Here is a 12,044-nt window from a genome sequence, read left to right as displayed (position 1 = left end):
TCCCACACCAGAGACTGCTTCGGAAGCTTGACTTCTATGGTATTCGTTGCAACACGAAATGATGGATTTCCAGTTTCCTGACAAACGTCTTCAGCATATGTGTGTGAATGGAAAGAGCTCCAATTGGCATCCAGTGTTGAGTGGTACACCTCAGGGCACAGTACTTGGCCCACACCTATTTTTGCTTTACATAAATGACATCCATGAAAAAGTCGCAAGTACGACCAGACTTTTCGCTGATGATTGTTTGCTGTACCGTCCAATTAAGTCAGCTGATGCAGAAGATGCTCTCCAAAAGGATCTCGATACTATGGTTGAGTGGTCACAACAATGGGGCATGCAGTTCAACCCTTCCAAATGTGAAACTATGCGTGTCACCAGAAAGAGGAATCCAGACGAAACATCTTACAATATACTTGGTGCCACCCTTGAAGAATCCAAACAAACCAAGTATCTTGGCATCAAATTGCAGAATGATCTGCGTTGGAATGGTCAGACTCATCATGCAACGGTGAAAGCAACAGGTGTCCTAAACTTTCTGAGGCGCAACTTTCATCATTGTTCAACTTCTGTCAAGGAGAAGCTATACTTCACCCTCGTTAGACCTCATTTGGACTACGCAGTTGCAGCATGGGACCCATACACAAATAAAAACATTTCTTCCATCGAACGTGTCCAAAGAGAGGCAGCTCGATTTGTTACTAACACCTATGATAGAGAAGCGAGTGTCACCAAACTTCTGAATTCTCTGGGGTGGAACCCTCTCCAAGACAGACGTGAAGCTCACCATTTGACCTGTTTTTACAAAATGTTAAATGGTCAGCTCGACATAGACTACAAGACCAACACCAAACCCAAACCAATTAGGAGCAGACGAGGGCATTCGATCCAATTTGTGATCCCAGCTACTAAGACAGATGTATACTGCAATTCGTTCTTCCCCCGCACAATTAAAGCATGGAATAACCTCCACCCAACTATAGTTACCCAACCAGATGCAACTAAATTTAAAGTAGCTCTTTCTTCCCAATAACCCTTTCTGGCTTAAGCCCTCCCTTCACCACCTCCAGTTTAAATTCAATTTGGAATATTTTGGAGGACCAGATTCAGATTCAGATTCAGATTCAATTTTAATTGTCATTGTCAGTGTACAGTACAGAGATAACAAAATGCATTTAGCATCTCCCTGGAAGAGCGACATAGCAAATGATTTGAATAAATAATAATAGTGTCCGGGGGGGGGGGGGGGGGGGGGGGGGGGGGGGGTGATTGGCAGTCACCGAGGTACGTTGTTGAGTAGAGTAACAGCCGCCGGGAAGAAGCTGTTCCTGGACCTGCTGGTTCGGCAACGGAGAGACCTGTAGCGCCTCCCGGATGGTAGGAGGGTAAACAGTCCATGGTTGGGGTGAGAGCAGTCCTTTGCGATGCTGAGCACCCTCCGCAGACAACGCAGACTCATGGAGGGGAGCGAGGAACCGGTGATGAGTTGGGCAATTTTCACAACCATCTGCAATGCCTTCCGGTCGGATACAGAGCAGTTGCCATACCATACTGTGATGCAGTTGGTAAGGATGCTCTCGATGGTGCAGCGGTAGAAGTTCACCAGGATCTGAGGAGACTGATGGACCTTCTTCAGTCTCCTCAGGAAGAAGAGACGCTGGTGAGCCTTCTTGATCAGAGTTGAGGTATTGTGGGTCCAATAGAGGTCATCGGAGATGTTGACTCCCAGGAACCTGAAGCTAGAAACACGTTCCACCTCCGTCCCGTTAATGTGGATGGGGGTGTGCGTGCCGCCCCTGGACTTCCTGAAGTCTACAATGAGCTCCTTGGTCTTCTTGGAGTTAAGGGCCAGGTTGTTGTCAGCGCACCATGCTGCTAAGTGCTGGACCTCCTCCCTGTAGGCCGACTCATCGTTGTTGCTGATGAGGCCAATCACCGTTGTATCATCTGCATACTTGATGATGGTGGTTAGTACCATGTACAGGTGTGCAGTCATAGGTGAAGAGGGAGTAGAGGAGGGGGCTCAGCACACAGCCCTGTGGAACGCCGGTGTTCAGGGTGACGGTTGAAGAGGTGTGCTTGTCTAACCTAACAGACTGGGGTCTGTTGGTTAGAAAGTCCAGTATCCAGTTGGACCAAGAAACCAAGAAGGAAGGTGACCTGCACTTCTTGCAATATTTTAATTTTACTCCTGTATTCGGAGGCCCTGCAGCAGTCTAGGGCTCGCCTGGATCGGACACACTCATAAAACCTTGAGTGTGGATTGGACTTTTAAAATGGCGCCAAAATTTGGCGTCACTTGCATTTCTGTACTATTTCGGACTATTTCTGTACACTTTGCGAATTGGTGATTGTGCTTAGATATGGCAAAACGATACGGAACTATATGCAAAAAAAGAAATTTCACTGCATTTGCACATGGCAATAATGCACCATTGACCATTTAATGGAATTATAATATCTCCAATTACCAAAAATTCAGGATTGACAGGAACTAAAGGAGGAAAAGAAAGATAATTGTAGCAGTGTTGATTTTATCAAGGAAGCACAAAGCAGATGATGCAAGGAGAAACATCTTGTTTGAATTGGGGACCAGAGGAAAATTAGCAGATTGAAAAAAGTAAAATATACTAAAAACTGCAACAATTGTCAGGAGTAAGAATTAGTTTAACCAGAAGATTAAAGAAAGAAAACAAGGACATTGAAAAAAATTAAAACAGGCAACTTACAATATGGTTACATGCAGAGGTCAGGTAATATTAAATTTAATCACAAGGTATTCTGCAATTGTAAGCTGTTTGAAAAGATTAGCATTACATCTTGCAGAAAAAGCAGTAGAAATAGCAAGGGCATTGGTTAAAATTTGATGTTTGTGAAAGAAGTGCTTGCATTGCTGGAAGTGTCAAGGGCCTGACTAATGTTCTGCTGACCGAAATTCAAATCCCTCTGTTCCTGTTGGGGAATTTCTATTTTGATAATGAATGAAATAAATATGGAGTAAAATTAATACGTTTGACAAGCATGAAAACACTAAAATTTAATTACTGTGAATTCTGTTCCTACTCGGTTTGGTTATGTAACCAAAGGCTCCTAGCAATGGAATGGCAGTGACTGGCCTTTGAAATGGCCTAGCAAACCAGGCAATTGTATCGTCACTACTAAAAATAGTAGAAAACTCAAAAGGCTGTCTTTTTTACATAAAGACCAGGATAACGCATATCCTATCCTATTGATCTGTAAACCTTTCCACACCAATACTGGGAGAAGTATCAAAATTGAAATATCTCCCACCGACACAATCATAACCATGGAACAATATATTTCAGCCTTTTCCTCGCACTCCTTCATCACTATCTTTTGGTAATTCATGACCAATTGGAATACAGACTGTCTCCTCCAACACCATTGATACTGGGGACGGATCAGCTGAATATACAGCAGGTATACTGTTGTGAGGGAATGTACATTGGTTGGCAAAAGTATCATGGGAATACATAAAATAAAATAGCATATAAAATATCTTGTTGATTGCTACCAAGTTTAACTGATGAATCAGAACTTGGGGGAACACTGTATGAGGAAAGCAGGATCTAATCTGTTAGGAGAATGTTGCAGAAGTAGTCTGAGATGACATTACTGATCGTTCGTCCAGAGAGGCTATATGGAAGGAGATGAAAAATAAAAAGAGGATGATCAGTGATCACCTTGATGGGAATGTACTATAGGGCCCCAAATAGTCAATGGGATTTAGAAGAACAAATAAATATTCCAGCAACTTGCAGGCAGCTGCAAGACTAATAGTAGGGGATTGTTGTTATAGTAGGGGTTTTTAACTTTCCAAATATACAGTAGAATGGGATGCCACTGTGTTAAAGGCTCAGAAAGAGTGGAATTTGTCAAAATTGTCCAGGAAGGTTTCTTTAGACAGTAAGTAGAGGTCCCTACAAGGGAAACGGCAAAGCTTCACATACTCTAAGATGTTTGGGAAAGGCAAGTGACTGAAGTGTTTGTGGATGGGCCTTTTGGGACCATCAACCACAGTTCTATTAGCTTTAAAATGATTATGGATAAGGATAGGGCAGGCCCACCAGTTAAAATTCTGCATTGGGACAAAGCCAACTTTAATCGTGTTAGACAGGGACTTACTAAAGTTTTCTAAACTTGTCTTGCCTCCAGCTCTTCACCCCCCCCCCCCTCCCCCCCCAACTCCTACTTTCACTCTGAGGAAGGGTCCCAACCCAAAATGTCACCCATCCTTTTTCTCCAGAGATGCTGACTGACCCGCTGAGTTAGTCCAACATTTTGTGGGCTTTATTGGTGGAGCTGCGGAACAAGAAAGGGATGATCACCCTGTGTCGGAAGGAACTGCAGGTGCTGGTTTAAACGGAAGATAGACACAAAATGATGGAGTAACTCAGCGGGACAGGCAGCACCTCTGGAGAGAAGGAATGGGTGACGTTTCGGGTCGAGACCCTTGTTCAGACAGATCACCCTGTTGGGAGTGTACTACAGGTACCAAATAGGTGACGGGAATTAGAAGAGCACATATGCCAGGAGATTGCAGGCAGTCATAGGCCTAATAAGGTTGTTGTGGTAGAGATTTTAACTTTCTCAATATTGAATGGGAACTAGAGGTTTAGATGGGGTGGAATTTGTCAAATGTGTTCTGGAGAGTTTCCTCCCACAATATGTAGAGTGTTCCACACTGGAGAGGCCAATGCTTGATCTGTCTTCTGTATTTGGGAAGGGCTGTTGGACCTAGTGTTCAAGTATGAGCCTTTTGGGACCAGCGACTACTGTTCTATTAGGTTTAGCATAGTTATGATAGAGACAGGGCAGACCCACAAGTTAAAATTCTGAATTGGGGCAAGGAGAACTTTGAAGGTATAAGACAGAAACTTGCTCAAGTTAATTGAAACAGGTTGTTTCATAAAGAAAAGGGATATCAGGACAGTTGGATGTGTTTTAAAAGTGTGGTAACAAGAGTCCAGGACATGCATGTTCCTGTTTAAGTTAAGGCCAAGGCAGGTGAGTGTAAGGAAGCTTGGATGATGAGGGAAATGGAGGCTCTGGTCAAGAGTAGGAAGGAGGCAAAAACAGGACAGGAAATTAAGAATATTAAGAGTAACATTAAGAATAATCCCAAGAGATTTTATAAGTACATAAAGGAAAAAAGGGTAACCAAGGAGATAATAGGACAGCTAAGGAATCACAGTGGTCAACTCTTTGTAGAGCCACAGGAGATTGGCAATGTCCTCAATGAGTACTTCTCCTCTGTTTTTACTGTGGAGAAAGACATGACGACTGGGGAACTTGGGGTAGTCAATGGAATCGTCTTGAAAGCAGTTGAAATTATGGTTGAGGAGGTGTTGACGGTCCTGACTCTTTTGAAGGTAGACTAATCTCCTGGGCCTAATCAGATATATCCCAAGACACTGTGAGAAGCAAGAGAGGAGATTGCCGGTGCCTGGCTGAGATTTAAGAATCATCATTAAACACAGGTGAGGTGCCAGAAGACTGGAGGGTGGCAAATGTTGTGCCTCGATTCAAGAAGGGCTGCAGGGAAAAGCTAGGGAGCTACAGAGCAGTAAGCCGAACAACTGTGGTCAGAAAGTTACTAGAGAATATTCTATGGGATAAGATATACATGCATTTAGATGGACAAGGGCTGATTAGGGATAGTCAGCGTGGTTTTGTACGTTGGAGTCGTACCTCATGAACCTGATTTTGTTTTCTGAAGATATGATGAAAAAGGTTGATGATGGCAGAGTGCGCTAGTAAACTCTGGTCCCTCAACACCTTGCAATCTGCTTTTCTGTTTTTTCTACCAAATTGTTTGACCTTGCGTGTTCCATCTACACACCCTTGTTGAATCACTTAGATGTCCCCTTGAAGCCTTGTGGATACTGTAGAATCACTGAACGAAAACTGTTTTGGATATACACAAGTTATAACATTTACGATGTTCAGGGAAATGTAAACTGAGTGGGGATGCATTATATTAAATAGGAGAATTTGATTTTTTAATCAAAATAAACTGGTACTGTGACAAAGGATGTGTACATTAAAGTGATATTGCAAGTGAAGAAGGGTCTCGACCCGAAACTTCACCTATTCCTTCGCTCCATTGATGCTGCCTCACCCGCTGAGTTTCTCCAGCATTTTTGCCTACCTTGCAAGTGAGTATTCCCGATGTTGGGGAGTATTCCCGAGTATTCCCGATGTTGGGGAAGTCCAGAACAAGGGGTCACAGTTTAAGGATAATGGGGGAAGTCTTTTAGGACCGAGATGAGAAAATCATTTTTTACACAGAGAGTGGTGAATCTGTGGAATTCTCTGGCACAGAAGGTAGTTGAGGCCAGTTCATTGGCTATATTTTAGAGGGAGTTAGATGTGGCCCTTGTGTCTAAAGGGATCGGGGGGTATGGAGAGAAGGCAGGTACAGGATACTGAGTTGGATGATCAGCCATGATCATATTGAATGGCGGTGCAGGCTCGAAGGGCCGAATGGCATACTCCTGCACCTATTTTCTATGTTTCTATGAGTAGTGGTCTTTGCACCTTTTAAACAAAAGTAAGATCACAATAGTTATTATGTGCATCTAATCATCTGCAAGTCTGTGCCTTACATTATTTGCAATTTGTTATTTGTTATTTCTTACAGGCCATTCAATGTGGCACCCATCCATGGGTACTTAGACATTGGGGAGACCATGCAAGTGACGATGGAATTCATTCCACAATGTATTGGGGATCATTGCGATGATCTAATGATACATTTGGATACAGGTTAGTTCAACGCCTAATGTAGCACTAACTGTCTTGTAATTTCTAACATTAAATACATCAGTTGCATTAAATTGTGTGCTGCACAGCACATATTCAGATATGATCAGAGACTGGCACATTTAATAGATCACTTATGTTGAGTCATGCCTTCAGTAGGGCACTGTGACTGGATGTGTGGGCAAGATCTTTAGATCATTAAAGATATTGTCGAGGCATCTGAGGCATGCCACATGGTGTTCTTGGATTGTTATTGTCGGAAATTATCTGTGTGTCAGGCAATTTATTTAATCACTATGCAAACAGCATCACGGGCTGTGAAACACTTATCAAAGGTATTACAGTACTACACTCCACTTATACTGTTTATCTAAATCCCCATTTTCAGATCACAGACCATAAAATGTTTCCTTTCATTAAAATGCACTTCACTCATACTTTTCCCATCCTTATAATTTTCTATTTAAATACATTTTCCAAAGCAATTTGATTTCTGAAGTGAAATCATTTTGACTAGTCTGCTAGTTTTCTTTGAGAATTCAATTAGTAGGTTAAGGGATGGTCAATGGATGTGTTGTATTTGGATCCCAGAAAGTTTTTGATAACTTCCGACAAAACGAAGTGGGTTAACAAGGTTAAACCTCAGGAAATGGGGGTAAAAAACCAATGCGCATTGAGAATTAATTATTTGACATGAGGAACAGGATTTCAGGGTCGGAGTAGTAGGGTAAAGGAAGGATTAATGCTTCACTCTAGCTGTTCATGATCTATTTCTCTGATTTGGTTGAGGTGAAGAAATGCCATATTTCTAGATTTGCTGATGACACAAAACTAGGCGGAATTATGAATACAGAGAAGTTGCACAAGTTCAAGTTCAAGTGAGTTTATTGTCATGTGTCCCTGATAGGACAATGAAATTCTTGCTTTGCTTCAGCACAACAGAACATAGTAGGCATTGACTACAAACCAGATCAGTGTGTCCACATACCATTATATAAATATATACACACATGGATAAATAAACTGATAAAGTGCAAATAACAGATAATGGGCTATTAATGTTCAGAGTTTTGTCCGAGCCACGTTTAATAGCCTGATGGCTGTGGGGAAGTAGCTATTCCTGAACCTGGTCGTTGCAGTCTTCAGGCTCCTGTACCTTCTACCTGAAGGTAGCAAGGAAAGATTAATGGTGCTGGCACCATATGGACAGTTGCTCGATCTCTCTTTTATACTCTGACTCATCCCCATCAGTGATACGTCCCACAACAGTGGTGTCGTCAGCAAACTTGATGATGGAGTTCGCACTATGACCGGCTACGCAGTCATGAGTATAGAGTGAGTACAGCAGGGGGCTGAGCATGCAGCCTTGAGGTGCTCCCTTGCTGATTGTTATCGAGTCTGACACATTTTCACCAATACGAACAGACTGTGGTCTGAGTATGAGGAAGTCGAGGATCCAATTGCAGAGGGATGCGCAGAGACCCTGTTCTGCGAGTTTTGTTACCAGCTTGGTGCGGATTATTGTATTAAATGCCGAGCTGTAATCAATGAATAACAGCCTGACATACGAGTTTTTGTTGTCCAAGTGGTCCAGAGAGGAGTGGAGGGCCAGCGAGTTTGCATCCACCGTTGATCTGTTGTGGCGGTAAGCGAACTGCAGTGGGTCCAGGTATTTGTCGAGGTAGAAGTTGATTTGCGCCATGATCAACTTCTCAAAGCACTTCATCACCACACGCGTTAGTGCCACAGGTCGATAGTCAATGAGGCACGTCACCTTACTCTTCTTGGGCATTGGTATAATTGATGCCCTTTTGAAGCAGGTGGGAACCTCAGACCTCAGAAGTGAGAGGTTGAAAATTTAATTCCTGCAGTAACTATCACAATCATCAGCAACCAGTCCTTTTGTGATGATTAAATTGTCACTGTAGCAGGTGGAAGGTTTCAGTCAGTGTTTCGTTATGTGCAGATACCTCATATAATGTTCTTTGCAAGGATTCCGGTGGAAAACCATATAACCATATAACAATTACAGCACGGAAACAGGCCATCTCGGCCCTACAAGTCCGTGCCGAACAACTTTTTACCCTTAGTCCCACCTGCCTGCACTCATACCATAACCCTCCATTCCCTTCTCATCCATATGCCTATCCAATTTATTTTTAAATGATACCAACGAACCTGCCTCCACCACTTCCACTGGAAGCTCATTCCACACCGCTACCACTCTCTGAGTAAAGAAGTTCCCCCTCATGTTACCCCTAAACATCTGTCCCTTAATTCTGAAGTAATGTCCTCTTGTTTGAATCTTCCCTATTCTCAAAGGGAAAAGCTGGTCCACATCAACTCTGTCTATCCCTCTCATCATTTTAAAGACCTCTATCAAGTCCCCCCTTAACCTTCTGCGCTCCAGAGAATAAAGACCTAACTTATTCAACCTTTCTCTGTAACTTAGTTGTTGAAACCCAGGCAACATTCTAGTAAATCTCCCCTGTACTCTCTCTATTTTGTTGACATCCTTCCTATAATTGGGCGACCAAAATTGTACACCATACTCCAGATTTGGTCTCACCAATGCCTTGTACAATTTTAACATTACATCCCAGCTTCTATACTCAATGCTCTGATTTATAAAGGCTAGCATACCAAAAGCTTTCTTTACCACCCTATCTATATGAGATTCCACCTTCAAGGAACTATGCACGGTTATTCCCAGATCCCTCTGTTTAACTGTATTCTTCAATTCCCTACCATTTACCATGTACGTCCTATTTTGATTTGTCCTGCCAAGGTGTAGCACCTCACATTTATCAGCATTAAACTCCATCTGCCATCTTTCAGCCCATTCTTCCAAATGGCCTAAATCACTCTGTAGACTTTGGAAATCCTCTTCATTATCCACAACACCCCCTATCTTGGTATCATCTGCATACTTACTAATCCAATTTACCACACCTTCATCCAGGTCATTGATGTACATGACAAACAACAAAGGACCCAACACCGATCCCTGAGGCACCCCACTAGTCACCTGCCTCCAACCCGACAAACAACCATCCACCATTACCCTCTGGCTTCTCCCATTCAGCCACTGTTGAATCCATCTTGCTACTCCTGCATTTATACCCAACAGTTGAACCTTCTTAACCAACCTCCCATGAGAAACCTTGTCAAAGGCCTTACTAAAGTCCATATAGGCAACATCCACTGCTTTACCCTCGTCAATTTCCCTAGTAACCTCTTCAAAAAATTCAAGAAGATTAGTCAAACATGACCTTCCAGGCACAAATCCATGCTGACTGTTCCTAATCAGACCCTGTTTATCCAGATGCTTATATATATTATCTCTAAGTATCTTTTCCATTAATTTGCCCACCACTGAAGTCAAACTAACAGGCCTATAATTGTTAGGTTTACTCTTAGAACCCTTTTTAAACAATGGAACAACATGCGCAGTACGCCAATCCTCGGGGACTATTCCCATTTCTAGTGACATTTGAAATATTTCTGTCATAGCCCCGGCTATTTCTACACTAACTTCCCTCAATGTCCTAGGGAATATCCTGTCAGGACCTGGAGACTTATCCACTTTTATATTTTTCAAAAGTGTCAGTACTTCTTTTACTTTGAAACTCATAGTATCCATAGCTACTCTACTAGTTTCCCTTACCTCACATAATTCAATATCCTTCTCCTTGGTGAATACCGAAGAAAAGAAATTGTTCAATATCTCCCCCATCTCTTTTGGCTCTGCAGATAGCTGTCCACTCTGTCTCTCCAATGGACCAATTTTATCCCTCGTTATCCTTTTACTATTAATATAGCTGTAGAAACCCTTTGGATTTACTTTCACCTTACTTGCCAAAGCAATCTCATGTCTTCTTTTAGCTTTTCTAATTTATTTCTTAAGATTCTTTTTACATTCCTTATACTCCTCAAACACCTCATTTACTCCATGCTGCCTATAATTATTGTAGATCTCCCTCTTTTTCCGAACAAGATGTCCAATTTCCCTTGAAAACCAGGGCTCTTTCCAATTTTTACTGTTTCCTTTCAACCGAACAAGAACATAAAGATTCTGTACTCTTAAAATTTCCCCTTTAAATGTCCTCCATTTCTCTTCTACATCCTTCCCATAAAACAAAATGTCCCAGTTCACTCCTTTTAAATCATTTCGCACCTCATCAAAGTTAGCCTTTCTCCAATCAAAAATCTCAACCCTAGGTCCAGTTCTGACCCTCTCCATAATTATATTGAAACTAATGGTATTGTGATCACTGGACCCGAAGTGCTCCCCAACGCATACCTCCGCCACCTGTCCCGTCTCATTTCCTAACAGGAGGTCCAACACTGCCCCTCCTCTAGTAGGTACCTCTATGTATTGCTGCAAAAAATTATCCTGCACACATTTTACAAACTCCAAACCATCCAGCCCATTTACCGAATGTGTTTCCCAGTCTATGTGTGGAAAGTTGAAATCTCCCACAATCACTACTTTGTGCTTACTACTAATATCTGCTATCTCCTTACATATTTGCTCTTCCAATTCTCGATCCCCATTTGGCGGTCTATAATACACCCCTATAAGTGTTGCTACACCTTTCCCACTTCTCAGTTCCACCCAAATAGCCTCCCTAGATGAGCCCTCCAATCTATCCTGCCAAAGCACTGCTGTAATATCTTCCCTGACTAGCAAAGCAACACCTCCACCTCTTGCCCCTCCAATTCTATCACACCTGAAGCAACGAAATCCTGGAATATTTAGTTTCCAATCACAGCCCTCCTGCAACCATGTTTCACTGATCGCCACAACATCATACTTCCAGGTGTCTATCCAGACTCTAAGCTCATCCACCTTTCTTACAATGCTCCTAGCATTAAAATATGCACATTTAAGAAACCCCCCGCCTCTTATTCTCTGTTTATTTCCTTTTTTTTCTTTCTCCTCTTGTGTCCGAGTGCTTCCCTTTTCTGCTTCCTGCCTCCCATTCTGTCTACTAGCTTTCTCTATTTGAGTCCCTCGCCCCAACCATGCTAGTTTAAAGTCTCCCCAGTAGCCTTTGCAAATTTCCCCGCCAGGATATTGGTCCCCCTCGGGTTCAAGTGCAACCCATCCTTTCTGTACAGGTCCCACCTTCCCCAAAAGAAGTCCCAATGATCCAGAAACTTGAATCCCTGCCCTCTGCACCAGTCTTTCAGCCACGCATTTATCCTCCACCTCGCTCCATTCCTACTCTCACTGTCGCGTGGCACAGGCAGTA

The 12,044-nt window shown here is 42.7% G+C and overlaps 1 protein-coding gene across 1 annotated transcript in view; it reads left to right on the top strand.

The window, feature by feature from the left end:
- Window positions 1–12,044, top strand: part of hydin (HYDIN axonemal central pair apparatus protein) — a 109,946-nt gene that overhangs the window by 37,959 nt on the left and 59,943 nt on the right. Inside the window, exon 7 of the mRNA XM_033035971.1 lies at window positions 6,665–6,789. Within this exon, the coding sequence (XP_032891862.1) occupies window positions 6,665–6,789 (125 nt within the window). The remainder of the gene's footprint in view (window positions 1–6,664; window positions 6,790–12,044) is intronic.

This window comes from Amblyraja radiata, chromosome 17, assembly GCF_010909765.2.
Source record: "Amblyraja radiata isolate CabotCenter1 chromosome 17, sAmbRad1.1.pri, whole genome shotgun sequence".
In the NCBI taxonomy this organism is placed as follows: domain Eukaryota; kingdom Metazoa; phylum Chordata; class Chondrichthyes; order Rajiformes; family Rajidae; genus Amblyraja; species Amblyraja radiata.
Note: the sequence above shows the minus strand (reverse complement) of the source record. Positions and strands in the feature narration are given on the sequence as shown.